The 19,582-nt window shown below is 38.6% G+C and overlaps 1 protein-coding gene across 6 annotated transcripts in view; it reads left to right on the plus strand.

Moving 5' to 3' along the window:
• ttc34 (tetratricopeptide repeat domain 34) overlaps window positions 1-18,801 on the plus strand; it is a 74,140-nt gene extending 55,339 nt beyond the window's left edge. Inside the window, exons 8-10 of one of the 6 annotated variants that reach the window (XR_009508234.1) lie at window positions 14,923-15,136; window positions 17,021-17,193; window positions 17,317-18,801. Coding sequence is in view for 4 of the 6 variants with exons in the window: in XM_059952212.1 (XP_059808195.1) it covers window positions 9,383-9,904 (522 nt within the window). In the remaining 2 variants the exon portion in view is untranslated. Of the gene's footprint in view, window positions 1-9,382; window positions 15,137-17,020 lie in introns of those variants that run through there. The other 5 variants (XR_009508235.1, XM_059952213.1, XM_059952214.1 and 2 more) reach the window with 5 other exon arrangements.
• Window positions 18,802-19,582: the final 781 nt, after the last annotated feature.

Here is a 19,582-nt window from a genome sequence, read left to right on the forward strand (position 1 = left end):
TGTAGTAAACTCACAAGCTCTTGTTCTCAGTAGGAAGCTTAGCTAGCTTGGAGAATAGACCTGAGAATTGTGACTCCAATATTGGAACCTTACTGTAGACTTGTCAGCAGCTCAGTTGTTGCAAGTCATTTATATGCAATATTGGCTCAGTTTTTCTCTCTCCATAAACATAATCCAAACTATTGAGCTTGTCTTACAGCCATGCATTTCACAACGTTTAAGTCTCTTTGGTAGTATTCAAAATCTTTAACCATTTCATAGTACAGTGGATTCCAGTTAATTGGGACCATTGCACTTTGGCCCAATTGATAGATTTGCCCCAGTTAGCCAAAATTTCATGGAAATAGTTAAAAACTATGAAAAAAGCAAACTACCATTTAATTGTGTATTAAATAAAATAAAAATAAATTAGAACACAATCAATGCCACCACAGTACTGTAAAACATATGTTTTAGTTCTTAATAGTTATTTACAGAGGAATTCATCCACAGTTTCCTGTTAAGCGGCTTAGTGTCCAAATGAACAAAGGGCTATTTTCACAATTAGTTTTTGTTGTTTAAAAGTTGTCCTAAATAAGTGGCTGGCCTCATTGACTGTTAACCAACTAACCAGAACCCACTGTATTTGCTAATTTTCTCCCTTCCTAACTCCCACCATTAATCCCTTAACTGGATTTCCCTACAACAACCTTGCCCTTACTCTGTCAGGGATATTTCCTTTGTCCTATTTATTTCACCTGCCATATTTGCTTCAACTTAAAACCAGCCTGTTTCATTAGTTTCCCAATTCTAACAAAGGATCTTTGCCCTAAAACATTAACTGCATTTCTTTTTCTACAACAGCATTTTCTATTTTTATTTCTAATTTTAATCTCTACAGTTTTTTTTATTTTCCAAATTGTCAGCTCATTTTTTTTCACTGCGAATATGCAATTATATAGAATCATTACTGCAAAACTCTAGTTCAATTGTAATATTTAGGGTATAACCATGAATTATAATTTATGTTTATAAACAGTCTATTTCGCAGAGAATGAGTTTGACCTCCATTACTTTCAGTATCATGTAGGTGTGTGTTTACTGATGCTCAGCATGGGACAGTAAGCTTCAAAATTCTTACTGCCCAGAAGCAATAAATTACTTGACAGCCAAGCCCCCACCTCCCAATCATCCTTTCAGGATTTCTCAATACTGACTGACTGCAGAAACTGGAATCTGGAGCAACAGACAGCTGGAGAAACCCAGTTGAGTAGCACCTCAATGAAATGTTTTGACATGAAGCATTGACAATTCTCCACAGTTTCTGTCAGCACAGGTGCACCATAAGACTGTATGCCTAGCTTTCTACTGTACTCACTTTATACTTATGACTCTGAAGCTAAACACATCTCCAATGCCATATTTAAGTTTGCTGACAACACCACTGTCATTGGACGAAATAAAGATGGTTTTGTATCAGCATATAGAAGGAAGATTGAAAATCTGGCTAAGTGGTGTCACAACAACAACCTCTTAATGTCAACAAGACCAAGGAGCAATTGACTTCAGGAAGAGGAAGCCAGAGGTCCATGAGCCAGTCCTACACGGGAAATCAGGCAGAGAGGTCAATAATTTTAAATTTCTCCGTGTTATCATTTCAGAGGATCTGCCCTGGGCCCAGCATATGAGTACAACTACAAAGAAAGCACGGCAGCATCTCCACTTCCTTAGAAGTTTGCAAGGAAATCTAAATATTTGGCATGACATCTAAAACTTTGACGAACTTCTATAATTGTGTGCTGAAGAATTTATTAACAGTTTGCATCATAGTCTGGTATGGAAATACCAATGCTCTTGAATGGAAAATCCTACAAAAAGTAGATATGTCCCAGTCCATCTTGAGTAAAGCCATCCCGTCACTGAGTACAGTCGATTCCGCATGCGCAGATTCAACCAACCACGGATCGGGAAAACCTGGAAGTTTTCTCTCCAGCACTCGTTGTTTGAGCATGTACAGACTATTTTTTCTTGTCATTATTCCCTAAACAATACAGTATAACAACTATTTACATAGCATTTACATTGTATTAGGTATTATAAGTAATCTAGAAATGACTTAAAAGTACAGGTAGTCCCTGGGTTATGAATGAGTTCTGTTCCTGAGTCTGTCTTTAAGTTGGATTTGAAGTCGGAGCAGGTACATCCAGTATTATTTAGCAACAGTTAGTAAAACGTTTTTCCTAGTATATAGTACATGTTTGGAGTAAACTAAGTAGAGCTATCCTAGAGTAATGGACAATGAGCATTTCTGGACCAAACTGTAACACGCCCAAGAATTGGTTCTCAAGTCTACACTGTCAATAGCAGGCAGAATAAGAAAATGTCAGAATTTCAATTGTTGTAAAGGTAGATAAAGGCTGCAGTACAATTTTATTGGTCTTTTTGTCACTGGACTAAAGCCCTTTACTCTTCAGCATCATATGAAAGTAAGTACACAACAGCATCTCCATGTAAACTCAAGCACTAACATTTTCAAAGGATTGACACTTCTGAACATTTCTTCATACCTTCATTGATCTGCTATGATTGGAGCAGGATTGAGAGTACAGATGTTGCTGATCACAAATGTCACGATGGAAGAAGCTTGCTTAACATTTGGGGTGAGTTACCAGCTGTATTTGCAACTGAGCTGGTCTCTTCAGGATCCTTTCTGAAGACTGCAAGCAAGTATGGTAGTAAATAACTATAGTCTCGATTTTTTTCTGGCTGGTTAGCCACCTCAAATGAGATTAATTCTTCTGTCATCATCTGTGGGGCTTTGAAAACCAGGACCCTCATGGGCATATATCCAGAGTGCTGTACAGCAGTAATGCTAAGAGCTAGAACGATAAAGCAGTGATGATGTTGCCTTGAATAAGACCCCTGTAAGCATGGCAGAAAGAAAATGACAGATATACCTTTGGAAATTGGGGAAATTTGTTTTTTGCAATCTAGAATTGACTCAGATTGGCTAAGTGAGTTTCTGGTTGTAATTAACAAATGCCTCATGGTTTACCATCTCAGGCTGGTGAGCATCTGATACGTCTCTTGCCACTACATGTGCTCCTGCTCTTGATTTCTATGCAATTGAGAAGAAACTTTATTCTAACCTCGATGTTGTGGTCTGCATTTCAGAGGAAGATAGACTGATAATTTTTGAAAGCTTCATTGCCAAAATTGAAAAATGCTAATCCTTCTGGAATAGAATCATTGGTAAGGATAAAGCAAAAAACTTGACTCTAGTGTGGCACCCTATTCCTTGCCAAATATGAATAACAAGAACTTTATCAACATTCATGTTCCACAAGAAAAATAAAAACAAGGCATCAGGCCAAGAACCTGAATTCTGGCACTCGATTAATAATGTAACAATTCAGGCCTGAGATCACTTGAGGTGTTACACCAACTATTGCTCTGACAGTTCAAATTATTTGGGAAACCCTTAAGAAAATTCTGCATTGTTTATATTACATAAGACTTTTCTTACATGGTTGTTATAGACCAGTGGTCCCCAACCACCAGGCTGTGGACTGGTACCGGGCCGCAAAGCATGTGTTACCGGGCCGCAAGGAAATAATATGATTCAGCTTTGAAACGACCAGGCTGCACCTTTGCTCGTTCCCTGTCACGCCCACTGTTGAACTTGAACACACGCGAGATCATCAGTCTCCTAAACCCAGTGAAACCCTCGCGCCAGGGATCACTGATTGGTCTTGAGTAACAGGCCGCCTCGCGCGGCCGGCAAGAAGTGCCATTGCTACTGGCCTGGAGCTCGGACAGATGGGCGCCGTCTCTAAACCTGTTTACCGCACTGAATGTTCGTGGGGAACCTGGTGCTGAAATATTCGCAGACAACCTAATTCGGGCTCAGAGTTTCAAAGTAGCAGAGCAGCTACCTTGCTACGATCTACTGAAAGTCATTCCTCGAGCCAAACTTTTGTCGGCCAATAGATCCTAGCTACCTGCAAGGGGGGCGGGTGCGCGCCCTGTCGCACTCCTCCTCGCTCTACGGACTGCGACTGCTGCGGCCCCGGCACGGGGACCTCCGGCCATTATCTTGTTCTCTTGCCCCACCCACAACCAGCCACACCTGCCCAAGGCGTCTAGTGGCGGGCGGACAGGAGGCTGGAATTCGGGCCCGGAGGCTGTCTAATGAGGCAATGAAGCACTCAATACTGCTTCAGCATCTTGAGTCCTAGCACCCTGCACTTAAAGAAAAACCTGATGAGTTTTTTGAGCGGAAAAAATGTAAGCAAACAGGACAGAAGCAAGTGCTGAGAGCCACGAAAGCTAAATTGCGGAATAGATTAGACATAAGGAACCCCCTTCGAGTATCACTGTTTCTCATCACCCCTGTATGGAACCGTCTTGTTGCACAGAAACAAGCCCAGGGCTGCCACTGATTCAGCGATATTGGTGTGTTGCAATGATTTTATATGTTCATATGAGGAAAATATGCGCTGTGTGTTTTAATATCCAAACGTTACTTAAAATGTTATGCTATTGACTTATAAATGACTTATAATTGACTTATCACTATATTCATGCGAGGAAAATATGTGCTGTGTGTTTAATGTTAAATACATTAGATAAACCCTTTTAGAAACAAAATTGAGTGTACTAGCCACTTTTAAGTGACTTATAGTTGACTTATCACCTATATTCCGGTCGTGACTAACACCCCCCCCCCCCCCACCCCCGTTGGCAGGTCTGCAAGAATATTGTCAATATTAAACCGGTCCACAGTGCAAAAAAGGTCGGTGACCCCTGTCTTAGACAAAAGACAAAATCTACCAGTATAGTCACCAGCCTCCTGGGGAAACGGGATTTGATTTTTATGACATCAGAACCAAATGCAAGCTCGTTGACTTACAAGATAATGATGACTTCATTTGTTGTACAGTACTAAGACACACAGAAAGAAAGCATCTCAACGTTCTGAAGAAACATCAACAGGCCTTCCTGCTAAAGATTTTTCTTACATATACTTGGGTCCTTTGTTGTTTATCCTGTGTGTTCATGATTTGGAAGAGAATGTTGATGGTATGAAAAGTAAATTTGCAAATGACATAAAAATTGGAAGTGTGGTGGACGGTTAAGAAGATTGACCAAGTTTACACACGATCAAGATCAGCTGGGAAAGTGGGCAATGGAGTGACAGATGGAATTTAATTCAGACAAATGTAAAGTGATGGGTTTTGGGAAATTAAACAAGGGCAGATATACACAGAACCTTGGACTGTTGAACAGAGAGACTTCCCTCAGGTACATGTGCACAGTTTCCTGATAAGGGGAACACAGACACGATAGTGAGGAAGATGTACAGTATGCTTCCCATATTTACACAATGCATTGAGCATGAGAGTTGGGATATCATAAATGTTAGTTAATCTGCAATTGGAGTAGTGTGTGTAGTTCTGGTCACCACTTTGTAGGTAAGATCTGATTTAGCTAGAGAGAGTACAGAAAAGACCTGGTTTAGAGTGTTTAAATTATGCGGAAAGAGGGGATAAACTGTAACTGTTTTCCCAGGGGCAAAGGAGATTGAGGTATATAAAATGATGACAGCATGAATAGGACACTTAGCCATTGTTTATTTCCTACTTTCTCGTGTCTAAAACTAGAGTGCATTGGTTTGAAGTGAGAGGGAGGAGGTTCAAAGGAGATCTGAGAGGTAAAAATTTTACAGAAAGAGTAATCGGCATTTGGAGTAATCTGCCAATGGAGGCAGGATCAGTGCAAATTTAACATGTAGCCTGACAGGTACTTGAATGAGCAGGGTGTAGAAGTTCATGGAACTAATGCAGGCAAGTAGAATTAGTATAGATAAGCTTAATGGTCTGGGTTTAGATATAATGGTCGAAAGGGCCTGTTTCTATCTTTTACAATTCTATGGCTCATATAGAGGTATAAGCAACATTAACATTCTCTTCCAATTAAGTACAAACATTGAAACAGTGTTCATCCTTCACTCATTTTTCTGATCAGCTGTTCTCCAGACCAGTGGATCTTTTTTTACAAATCATAGTCAATTTGAAAAGAGTGAATTTTGATATGGATCCCAACGTATACATAGGATATTATTACCCATGACTTTCCTGGGCAGACAGCAAGTGCAGAGACAAGTGCAACATCTTGAAACATGTATGACAGAAATAGTGTGAATTAAGTTCTAAGCTATCCTGCTGACTTAAAGAAAAAAATAGTTCAAGTCACATCAAATGCTGGAAAGCTCAGATCAGCCTTTGCAGCTGCAAATGAAATATTCCTTGAGAGTTCACAAGGAATTTCTGTTGAAAATTTGTGATCTGGAGTGCACAGCCTAAATGGCCTTTGGGAGCAAAATTGGTAGTAACTTTTAAAAGTGAAACATAAATACAGGAAAAGACTGCGAGAGTGAGCCTTCTTGAAGTGCATTTTATCAAGAGTTTCAATCTATCCTGTGGTATTTAAATTAAGATTTATTATAATTCTAATTTTACACTTAATTCTTTTGTTGAACATTTCATTATTATCCTCTTGTCCTCACCTACTACCCCACCAGCATGAATGTCCAGCACAATTCAATGAAACCTCCACCACCTCTGACTGGATCCCACTCCCAAATACATCTTTCCCTCCTCTCGAACTCCCCCCCCCCCCCCCACTTTCTGCTTTCCACAGGGATTGCTCTCTACGTGACTCCCTGTCAATTCATCTCTCCCCACTGATCTCCCTCCTGGTACTTATCCTTGCAAGCGAAACAAGTGCTACGCCTGCCACTACATCTCCTCCCTCACTACCAGTCAGGGCCCCAAGCACTCCTGGTGTGGCCTCTTGTATATCAGTGAGACCCAATGTAGATTGGGAGACCACTTCACTGAGTATCTGCACTCCATCCACCAGTACAAGTGGGATCTCCCAGTGGCCACCCACTTTAATACCACTTCACATTCCGATATGTCCATCCGTGGCCTCCTCCGCTCTCAGGATAAGGCCACGCTTAGGTTGGAGGAACACCACCTTGTATTCCGTTTGGGTAGCCTCCAATCTGATGACATGAGCATCAATTTCTCAAACCTTCAGTAATGCCTCCTCCCCCGCCCCCCCATTCACCATTTCCTATCCCCTTGCCCCTCTCTCATGTTATCTCCTTGCCCACCCATCGCCTCCCTCCGGCGCTCTTTCACCAATCAACTTCCTAGCTCTTTGCTTCATCCCTTCCCCTCAAGTTTCACCTATCGCCTGGCATTTCCCTCTCTCTTACCCCCTACCTTTCAAATCTACTCCTTCTCAGATTTTTTTCTCCAGTCCTGCAGTGGGGTTTCAGCCTGAAACATCGACTGTACTTTTTTCCATAGCTGCTGCCTGGCCTGCTGAGCTCCTCCAGCATTTTGTGTTTGTTGCTTGGATTTCCAGCATCGGCAGATTTTCTCTTGTTTGTGTCATTATTATTGGTGATGCTGTTATTTATTTTTAATTTTGAGGCACCAATTGTTTATATATTGCTGACCTATTTGGTGAATAGGTACCTGGCTTGTACCTATTCACCAAATTGCCAAAAGGGAGACGCTACAAGTACATCACAAGGACTACACGCCACCTCCAAAGCTTCTTGCCTGTAGCTGTCCAGCTTCTCAACAAAACTCATCCAGGTATAATACTCCAACTCTTCATTGCACAACATCCATTAAATGGTCTTTCCTGCTCTCCTTGTTCCATTGATAATTATTGAGTCTGTTCATATGTTCCCACCTATTTAAGCTTGATTATTATTTGCGCATGTGACTGTTCTGCTAATGGTTGATTGCTCATGGCTCTTTGCACTATTGTCTTGTAAGCTGTTGGTTTCTATTGTGTTGTCTGTTATGGTATTATCCTGTGTTTTATGCTTGGCACCAAACCGCAATCAATTCTGGCATGTTTCATATGCTAGCAATGAAGTGATTCTGATTTTGCTGAAAGACTTGAAGACAGATTGCTGCCCAGCATTAAAAACAAGAGCGACACAAAGAATTATAAAGTCATCCTTGTTTGGAGAAATGTAACCTTTATTCTCTTCAATTTTTAAACATGATGGTATCCTTTGGCAGGAAGATGCAAATTTGTAGAATTGATTAGCCCCTGGACAGTAATTACATGATGCAGTAATAGACTGTAGTTAACTAACTTAATATAAATATTGTACTAGAGCTGCAGCTGGTTACTTCGTGATTTAGAAAATGTATAAAAGACTTCTATGTGATGGTGCTGATAGCCATGTTCCTATATTTTCAGTTTGTGCTCTGTAGGATAATGGATAACAGCTGCACCTATAGTTCCCTGCTGTTCAGTTGTCCTAGGGGAACAAATAGCATAGACTTCAAGAAGTCTGTTAGAGTAGTGCTGCCCTCTGAAGATTTTGTGCTTCATTGATCATTATCAGCATACCTTTAGCTAAATTTCTAGCTTGTTAATAGAGCAACATCTAGCTGTTCTAATTACACAGGAACTTTGGGACTTAAATAGAGTCATGGTTTTCTGTAGAAACTAGTTTTTTTACTGAGACTAACAGAATTCTAATGTGGGAAGAATGTAAAATCACAATCTTTATATTGCTTCAATTTAAATTCTGCTTGAATTTAATAGTGCTATGTTGTAGCAGACTGCATCATCATGATGAGTGAAAACTACATTCCTACAACCTCCCTTTTCTATCATACAGTGAGACGATCACAACCTCTCTACTGTTATACAGGATTACATCAGTGGAGAAGTTGATATTGTGATCATCACACAGTAGCATGGAAATGGGAGGATGTAGGAAAGTGTAGAATTCCAAGGAAAGGCTGCATGAATAAATAATTTTGTCCTGTTTAGAGGAATATTTCCAACAAAAAGGCAAGATAATTGCAGATCTTTGGAGAAGATCCTTATTGACACAGCATATCTCTTCCAAACACAGATAAACTTAACTGTTTGTTGCATTATTGTCTGGTGTTACTGAGAATGAATGCTTACTGCCAAGATCATTCTCTACTATATTTCAAAGTGGCTTACTGCACAGAAATGATTTTGACATATTTAAATCAGTGCAAAATAAATACCTTTTATTTGTTAATTATTTCTCTTTGTACCAAGAGCTGTAATATTGACTTAAAAGATCACACCAAATATATCAGGTTGAAAATTCTATTTACAAATAACGTTGTGGCCTCTTCAGGAAACAATGCATTTTCTGGTTATTAAATGGTCACCTAGGCTTCAAATGCGGCAGGCAAAATCTTTTCATCCAGCTAACTTGATACCTCTTCAGAGTAAAAGGATTTTTTTTCCCTTTTACCTGTCAATAAATTCTCTTTTGTGAGAAAGTAATGGTGCTTTTTTTTGCCATTTTCTTTCATAGATAGCTTCACAGGAGGCCAGTGCTTTGGCTAAAGGGAATCAGGAGGAGAAAGCACTGAAATACTACACGCTAGCTGTTCTTGCAAGTAAAAATAAAGCCAAATATATTCGTCTTCGTGCAATATGTCTGACTAAACTGAAACAGTATGTGAGGGCACTAGAGGACCTACAAGAGGTCATCAAACGAAGCATCAACAAAAACTCTGCAGACCTGGTTGAAGATTATTGCTTTATGGGACATATCCAGCTTCTTGCACTGAGGGATGACGAGGCTTGTAAAAACTACATAAAGGCCTTACAGTTGGACAAGTCTTTGGCATTAACTAGTATCTCCAGTAGGCCAGGACAGGCTAGTTTGTCTCAACACTTCCAGCGAAGTGCTCTCCGCTACTTTGAACAACAGCTTTATGAAGAAGCTTGGAACTTAGCAGAATATGGACTAATACTTGATGAAAGTAACACCAAATTAAAGAAACTGAGAACTAGGATTAAGCGTGAGGCATCGGGGTGTATAGTTCATTAGATTTGTATACTTAAGAAAATATGTGGACTAAGTGCCTTTGTGGTGGCAGACTTGCACCCTATGATAGAGGCAGAGGCCAACACGGGATTTACAAAAATTATATTTCAGGCATAGAGTGCAGATTGAACTGGAACTTGACAGTAACAAGGATCAGTCCTGTGAACATGATCTAAGAAAACAGGAATATTTAAAAGTATATTGCCAGCTTTACCTTTCTGTAAAGTGCCAGCTCAGAATGTGTTTTCAGCAAACTCACTAAATGAAATTTTCCTCCAAACTGCTTTGGATAGTATGTCTAAATATTGTTTGGTGGTGTACCTTTGGTGAGATTATGGGAGTAGAATGCCAAGGAAATTACCCATGTTTTGTTGCATTTATATTCTTAAGATGTTTTAATCTTCATTCATAGGAAATGGGGTGTGAGTTGAAGTCAATGTTTATAGAAATGTATACCCAAATAGTTAATGGACAAGAGAAATCTGTTTCTGACCCCCTCCAAACCCCCAAGAGGCTAGTTTCTTTTCCAGCTAGCTCCTTTGGGATGCCATCCAAGGTCTATTGACTTGTCAGATTTGTGGTACCATCGTTTTTAAAATATTACTTAAGGCTTTTTTAATTTGATAATTTTATTTGTTCTATGTAAAAATGCTTGATGTACTGAAAAGAGGAGTTTAATGGCACTCAAACATGTTGATGAAAAAGTAGAGACAGGAGAATAATTGATGAGCAACATTGGTGTTTGGAGAAGGACCCTTCATTAAAAATGATTCCTTCTAGCATACGTTCACTGGCTTCTTTTTGACATTGTTTGACAGTCTTTTGTCAGTTCAATTGGAATTTTTTGTTTGTGGCTGCTTGTAAGAAAGGAGACAAATCCCAAGGTTATATACGGTATATATACTTTGATAATAAATGTACTTTAAACGCCGAACTTTTGTCTTAACATGGGGAATAAATTGTGAATATTGCTAATACAAATGTACAAACTTCTATTATAAGTACCACAAACTGCAAATTTAATTTATTTTAGTTTAAATTATAACTTTACAGGATTTGTAATTAGATTTGGAAATCCAGCAAAAGCATTAAGAATAAATATGTACCAAATTAACTGCTGGAAAGTAAGTTTCTAGTACAAATAATTAAAGTGCAAAATATATATGCTAACATGGCTGTTGATTAATCTCGTATTTGGTTTTCAATAAAACAACTCTTTATCATCATAAAATGTACAAATTTGTTTCTATGTTTTTCTTCATCGGTTCCTTCTTTCCTTTCACTGGCCTTCTATTACATTGCTGTTTTTGATTTTTGTTGTGTGAGATCTAGTTTTAGTAGGCTGTCCAGTGGTCAGAAATATTTCAGCAGGCTAAATCCCAGCCTTGCTAGGATGTTCCTGGAGTGGTCACTGGTCTACAATTAGTTATTCAGTTGGTTCTAGGAGAGAAACTTCAAAGTAAATTGCCTTGAAAATTTTACCCTGAATTGTTTTATTCCAACCTTAGCAATAAAAAAATGTCAATGATAAAATCCAGAGTGTATTGTAAATGGTCAGTGGAAGAGTCTTAAGGACCTAACAGCTTTTCATATGTTGATGAGACCAGAGGCAGGTTTTGTTGGTTTACATTTTTTTGCCACCATTCCCTGATTATATTGCCACTAAAATTTCCTGACACACAGAATTTGATGGCAGTATTTGTTATAGATAGGGATATAAATCATACTTTTATTTAAGATAAAAATGTATCTAACTTTAATAATAATCCTAGTGAGTCTAACACTCCCATCTGCATTTAATTTTTTTTAATGGATATAACATAATCCTATATCTAATCCATTGATTCCCTGAAAGAGTTTGGTCATTTATTCCAAAAGACTAAGTACATTACAAATCTTAATTTCTTTTAAACCTGGTATAGAAATGATCCATATTAGGAAATATGTGAGCATTTTATTCTGTCGATCCAGAATTTATTTTTATTTCCAAGAGCTGTTAGTTCCATTAAAAAGCAATGTTTCTTCAGCTTGTCTTCATATGTAAAAACAATCATTTAGAATATATTATTATAAGGCAATTATTTTGAATATTATCTACTTAATTGTCTATTTCTTATGTTTTAAATTCTCTGACATTTTAATTTGTTTCTGGTCTGTTGTGGCCCTTAGTCTTATCCACTACTGTTATATATTCATAAGGTAAACTCTTCCATTTTGCCCCACAGAATTTGTAAAGAGCTTTTCACATCTAAACAGGATTACATTCCTTTGCAATATGCATGGAAATTTTATGTATTTTGTCCATATTCAGCATTTTACCTTTTAATTTTTCTTCCTATCTCTGCTGATGTTGAATAAAAATGTCTGCAAAATTCTGCATGAGTGTGGTTTATTTTCCCTATCCTGCTACCTTTGTCCTTACAACCTTTAACGCCCTTACTAATCAAGAACCTATTAACCCCTTCTTCAGAAGGACTACAAACACTTAAGTAGGTAGTTCACTACCATCTTCTCAAGGAAGTAGGGATAAATGATCAACACTGGCCTAGTCACTTAAGCTGCTGTCTTGAAAAAAAAGTTAAGTACAGAAAAACAAATAAATAAAAAGTCGCCAAGGTAGATGTTGGAAAACAAACAAACCTTTGAATTACTTTTGGAGAGATGGAAAGTAAAAGATTTGTACTGAATTCTTGTTTGACGGCACAAGTGCTATACGTTGTTCTGGTTTGCATTTGTTAGAAGTTGAGTCAATTAAGGGAATGATAGCAGACTGGGAGGTTTTGTATACCAGGGAACAGTTCAACAGGCTGGGCTCGTATCCCTTGAAATAAGAAAGGTGAAGGTAGCCTTAGGAGGAACTTGAATTGCTGTTCCCTCTAAGCTGCACAGGTATACAGATGCAGAGTACCTGAAATGCTCTCGCGCATGTAGCCTTTTTTGCCGTTCAGCTAATATTTTATTTTATATAATGTTAATATAATTTTGAAATGCTAATATAATTTAGCATAAAGTTAAGACTGGCTCAATTAAGGTGCTCACTGATATGTGAATTACATGCTTAGAAACAAAGAATTTGAAGAGTAGTCAATTCTTGATATTGTTGGAACATTTCAAGCTTCCAGTGCTGTCTGCAGACGTGGATTCAGTCATATGAATTCAATCAAATGTAAATCCAGAAACAGACTAAAAGAGCAACATTTGGATGATCTAATGAGGACTAAGACTTTCATCTGAATGCAAAATTAATCTGGACAGTGTTTACAGACAATGGATTTTTAATAAACACAGATGAGAAAAAGTTTACAAAATGAAGATTTTCTTTGGTGTATTGTATTTCATGACACCCTTCAATTAAAGATAAAATCAAAAGTATATGATTTTTCAACTTTCTAAATATTTATAGAATGCATAATACTGAAGAAAAAACATTTAATGTGCTGTGCAGTTCTTAGGGCATATAAAAATTTCCTGCAATGGTTGGTCCGTGCAGCTGTGAAAAAAAAGAGGGAACGTTGACTTTAACATGTCTGTGATGAAGTAGCTGTTGGGAAGATATTTTCCTAAATGGGGCATCAGTGCTATAGCTTAGCCAAATTCAATCAGAACCGTGGGGGAAAGTTCTTCAAATGATGAGAACTAATCTCACTATCACAAGGAGGAGATGAAACAAATACAGATGTGGTTAAAGAGGAAGTTAAATAAAGACAGGAGGGTAAAAAGTAATGCTATTGTTCTCTATGCCATGTGGCACATCGGGTGGCATTCCTGTTTCTTTAGCATTTTGTCCGTTTTTCTTAACGAGGCCAAGTTACTTGCTCAATGTTCAACTCAGCACGGATGGAAAGTGTGCAAGGAGCTGGTTGGATTCAAACCTGCCACCACTCTGCTCGAAGTCCAGTGCTGATGCCACTAACCACAGCTGGCAAGGAAAAAAGTAAATTCTGCCTTTATATGATTAGGCACAGGGGCAAGTGATGGCTTCAGAACATACAGTAGGTTGGCACTAAAGATAATTGGTAAGTAATGATCTTTATTCAACCAGCTCTTCTGTATAATTATGTTTGTTAAAATATATCTACATATATGTCATGTTGCTCAAATTTATTGAGTCCTGATCTTTAATTGATTGCCTTAATCACAGGCAGCTGTGGTGCCTCTGTAATGCAATCTAATTACAATGTGTGGTAAATGGGGCTAATGAATTTCATAGCCTCACCATAGCAGAAGAAAGGGCAAATCAGTCACAGTATTGCCAGCAAATGCGCTGATAATTCAGTATTTTTTTTCTGCTTGTTTGTTAGGGGTAGGAAAACAGACAGAATGATCTTTATCCAAAATGACTTTTATCAAGATGAAACATGCAAAGTTACAAAACAGCTCCGATGAGCCTTGAGTTATTTTGATTATTTTGGATTGTATCAAAGCCATGCATGTTAGACATCAACAGCTTTACAATTTTACAATATTTGGGTGTGATCCCAAGAAATGTAAGACCAAAGTTTATAAGCAAGCAGGACTTTAATGTAGTGCCATTCTCAAACATGTAAAGCAGCAACATTTTGTTTCGTGGTTACAAAAAAGTAGGGGTCTCCTATCCACCCGTTCTCTCTGACCAAAGGAAGATAGTTATGAGTTTTTAATAGATGAATATACATTTCCTTGCAAAGTCATGATGAGTAAATACAATTTTCTGTCCTGTACATACAGGTTCCATTATTTGGGTCACTCACAGACAGCTGTCCATATTTGACAAATGGTTCTAGTTAATTGCCATTCAGTAGATTATGTAGATACCTTATTATATATTAAAGCATTGGCTATTTTGAGCTGTTAGTTAAATTCTTCAACCAGTCTTGAAGAATAACAAATGATGATTCACTTAGCAAGAACAACTTAAAGTTTTTTAAAGGATTGCAAGAAGCAAAATTGGCCCTCTGGAAGATCAGAATCATAATCATGCATGGAGCCATAAGAGATGGGGGAGAGCTTCAGTAATTTTTTTTGTATCTGTATTTACTCAGGAGACCGGCATAGGGTCTGCAGAAGTAAGGCAAAGCAGCATTTACTTCGTGGACGTTATACAAATTACAGAGGAGGAGGTGTTTGCTGTCCTGAGGAAATTTGGGGTGGATAAATCCCCAGAGCCTGATGAGATGTTCCCTCAGACCCTGCAGGAGGCAAGTGCAGAAATTGCTGGCGCTCTAGAAGAGATATTTAAATCATTCTGAATGACAGGTAAGGTTCTAGAGGATTGGAGGATATTCAAAGTTGTTTTGCTGCTCAAGAAAGGTGCTAACAATAAACCAGGAAATTATAGGCTAGTGAGTGTGACATCATTAGTGGGAAAGTTATTGGAAGATATTCTGAGGGACTGGATTTATAAATATTTGGATAGACATGGACTGATTAAGGATGGTCAGCATGGCCTCGTGCATGGTAGGTCATGTCTAACCAAACGTAAGAGTTTTTTTTCTTGGAAGTTACCAGGAAGGTTGAAGGAGGCAGGACAGTGGATGCATGGATTGTCTACATGGATTGTAGTAAGCCGTTTGACAAGATCCCACGTGGGTGGTTGGTCAAGAAGATTTAGTTGCTCAGCATTTAAGATGAGATGGTAAATTGGATTACACATTGGCTTTGTGGGAGAAGCCAGAGAGTGGTAGTAAGTGGTTGCCCCTCTGACTAGCGGAGTGTCGCAGGGATCGGTGCTGAGTCTGTTGTTGTTTGTCATCTATATCAATGATCTGGATGATAATGTGATTAACTGGATTATCAGATTTGAGGATGACACCAAGATTGGGGGTGTAGTGGACAGCAAGGAAAGCTATCGTGGCTTGCAGCAGGATGTGGTCCAGCTAGAAAAATAGGTTGAAAAATGGCAGATGGAATTTAATGCAGATAAGTATAAGGTGTTGCTCTTCAGTAGGACCAGCCAAGGTAGGTCTTGCACAGTGAATGGTAGGACACTGGGGAATGTGGTAGAACAAAAGGATCTGGGAATACGTGTCCATAATTAATTGAAAGTGGCATCACAGGTAAATAGGGTCGTAAAGAAGACTTTTGGCACATTGGCCTTCATAAATCAAACTAAGAGTACAGGAAATGGGATGTTCTGTTGAAGTTGTATAAGACATTAGTGAAGCCTAATTTGGAGTATTGTGTGCAGTTTTGTTCACCTACCTACAGTAATGATATGAATAAGGTTGAAGGAGTACTGAGAAAATTTACGAGGATGTTGCTGGGTCCGGAGGATCTGTTTTATAAGTAAAGATTGAATAGGTTGAGACTTTATTCCTTAGAACATAGAAGACTGAGAGGAGATTTGATAGAGTTATACAAAATTGAGGGGTATAGGTAGGGTAAATACAAGCAGGCTTTTTCTACTGAAGTTGGGACTCTTATCAGTGATCATGGGTTAAGGGTGAAAGGTGCGAAGTTTAAGAGGAATATGAGGGGGAAACTTCTTCACTCAGGAGTGTGAAAGTGGAATGAGCTACCAGCACAAGTGGTACCTGCAAGCTTGATTTCAATTTTCAAGAGAAGTTTAGATAGGTACATGTATGGTCGGGGTATGGAAGGCTATGGTCTCCATGTAGGTTGATGAGAGTAGGCAGTTTAAATGGTTCAGCATGGACAAGATGGGCTGAATTACCTCTGTGCTGTACTTTTGACTATTGTATCTTTACTGAGGTATTTCACTGGTTTAACTTGGGGCAACACGGTAGCGTAACTGCGCAATGCCTTTACAGCTTCGGTGCTGGAGTTCGGCATTCATTTCTGTAAGTAGGTTTGCACGTTCCTTCTTGTGTGTGCATGGGTTTCCGCTGAGTGCTCCAGTTTCCTCCCACAGTCCAGTTAGTAGGTTAACTTGGTCATTATCCACTGATTAGACTTGGGCTGCTGGGCAATGCAGATTGAAGGGCCAGAGGGCCTGTTTGCACTGTATCTTTAGATAAATAAACTTTGGGCCATGTACAAAGATAGTGGGATAAATTAAGAAGGTGGTTTTTAAGAGCATTTGGGGGGAAAAAAGAAAGAGGCACAGAGAGTAGTCCATTGGAGAAGGGAAAATGAATTAATCAATTTATTTAATTATTACATGTATATTGAAACATATAGCAAAAAGCATCATTTATGTGAACAGCCAACACACATCAAGAATGTGCTGGAGACAGCCCACAAGTGTCACGACACATTCCAGCGCCAGCATAGCATGCCCATAATGTTCAGCAGACCAACAAGCAACAAGAGCAACGGATCAATCAGCAACAGCAAAACAGCAGTTGACAAAGGTACATACTCTGAGATAAGAGAGATTGAGATTGAAATTATTCATGCTTATGTAATGGATATGTGAACCATCATTTATGTTTGGGGTTATATATGGCTCTGAGAATGCGAACACCCTGATTCAGTTCCAGGGAAAGAATGAAGTCAGACAGAAGGGAACAGCTTGCGGCAAGAGTAAAAGACAATGGGCTTGGACGCACTGAAAGATCATGAACATTCATCAGTAGAGACTGAGTAAATTGCTTCTTCATTTCAAACTTGTCCAGACAGGTGTGTGGCACAATCAAAGCTTAATCATTTTCTATGAATGAAGAGCAATAATTTAGAAAACGTTAATTTTTAAAATACTTTGCTTTACTTGGGCACAAATGTTTTTGTGTGATTTCAGATAATATTTTCTTTTTTTTTTGTTATTTATGATATGGGCCAAGTCATACCACTTAAATGGATGGCTTCAGTAGTATCAAAAGCTGCAGAAGGGCAAGGACATTTTGTTGCAAGTAAACATGCACTCAGTTGCCACTTTATTAGGTACAGGAATAGAACCTGGTGTGGTCTTCTGCTGCTGTAGCCCATCCACTTCAAGGTTTGATATGTTGTGCTTTCAGAGATGTTCTTCTACACACCACTGTTGTAACATGGTTACTTGAGTTCTTGGCAGCTTCCTGTTAACCTGAACCAGTCTGGTTCTCCTCTGACCTCTTCATTAGCAAAGTTTTTCTGCCCACATGTTTTTATTCGCAACTGTTGTGTGTGAAAATCGAAGGAGATCAGTTTCTGATATGCTCAAACTACACGGTCTGGCACCAATTACACTGGACAACAAAGATTTTACTTTCCAAATATTTTTGCATGTATCTTTTGGATTTTGGGCTACTGATCGTGAAAATCACAGTGAAATTTCCCTATCATGCACCATTTTGTTGAAATGGCCTATATTTGTTCTTTCAATTCATGATTCAAGTCAAAATAACTGATGCCAAGGTTAAAGAAGATGTTTTTGTTGGTCCACAAATCAAACAGTTATCAGTGACAGGCAAATCAAAGAATGGCTAATGAAACCAGAGAAAATCACATGGAAGGCATTCAAGGATGTTGTTGAAAACTTTCTTGGCAACTACAGAACACCAAACTGTGCAGCTGGTTGACAACATGCAGCAAGTATAGGAAAACCATGGTGTAACATGTCACTCAAGATTCATTTTCTGCATTCCCATTTAGCCGCCTTTCATGCAAATCTGGCACCTTCAGTGACGAGCATGGTTAAAGATTTCACCAGGACATTGCAGTCATGGAGAAATTGTATCAGAGCAACTGGAGTCCATCAATGCTGGCAATTATTGTTGGACACAAGTGAGAAGCCTCAGACATAGTGTACAAATGGAAATCATCAACAAAACATTTTTGGCTTAGTTGAACTATTACAAAGCATCACCATTATGCAATTAAACACATTATATTCAATAAAAGTTAATTTCTTGTTTCTCAAAATTCCTATGTGATACAAGTAGTCTGAAATTATATTTGTGTTCAGATAAATGTAGTTTTATCTTAAACAAAATAAATTTCCAAAGAAGCAACACTTCCCAAAAGTTTGTTGTCCAGTACAATCATTCCACAGTCAAAGTCACTTAGATCACATTTCTTCCCCATTCTGATGTTTAGTCTGAAACCAACTGAATCTTTTTACCATACCTACATACTTTTATGCATTGAGTTGCTGCCAGGTGATTGGCTAATTAGATAATAACATTAACGAGTAGGTGTATAGGTGTAAAGGGCCACTGAGTCTATAGTTGATCTGGGTGTTCATTTACCTTTTCTTTTCCTGAAACTTCCTAGGACACTATCTTAGCCTTGTCTGCTTCAACATCCATTGTGTAAAACACCATGTCCTCAGCTTTAATTAGTTTGCTTTTCTTGCAATGAGAATTATGCATCTGTATTAATATTGCAATGTAGAGATGAAACGCTCAACTTCCAAAGTATCTATTTAGCTGTACAACAAAGTTATAGTACTCATGACACAGGGGATGTGAAACAAGTAGATAAACTAGAAATGAACCAGAACTAACTGCTGACCACTATCCACAACTCTTGGAGTGAATGGATATTACCTCCATCATCATCATCATCAACATCTGCTGTGTCATATGATGTTGTCGATCATGGTCTCTTGACCACGATTGTTCTTGGAAAGTATTTTTACAGAAGAGGTTTGCCATTGCCTTCTGGGCAGTGTCATTACAAAACGGATGACCCTAGCCATTATCAACACTCTTCAGAGATTGTCTGTCTGGCGTTGGTGGTCTCATAATCAGGACGTGATATGCACCAGCTGCTCATAAAACCATCCACCACCTGCTCCCATGGCTTCATGTGACCCTGATC

This window comes from Hypanus sabinus, chromosome 27 (genome assembly GCF_030144855.1).
Source record: "Hypanus sabinus isolate sHypSab1 chromosome 27, sHypSab1.hap1, whole genome shotgun sequence".
NCBI lineage: Eukaryota > Metazoa > Chordata > Chondrichthyes > Myliobatiformes > Dasyatidae > Hypanus > Hypanus sabinus.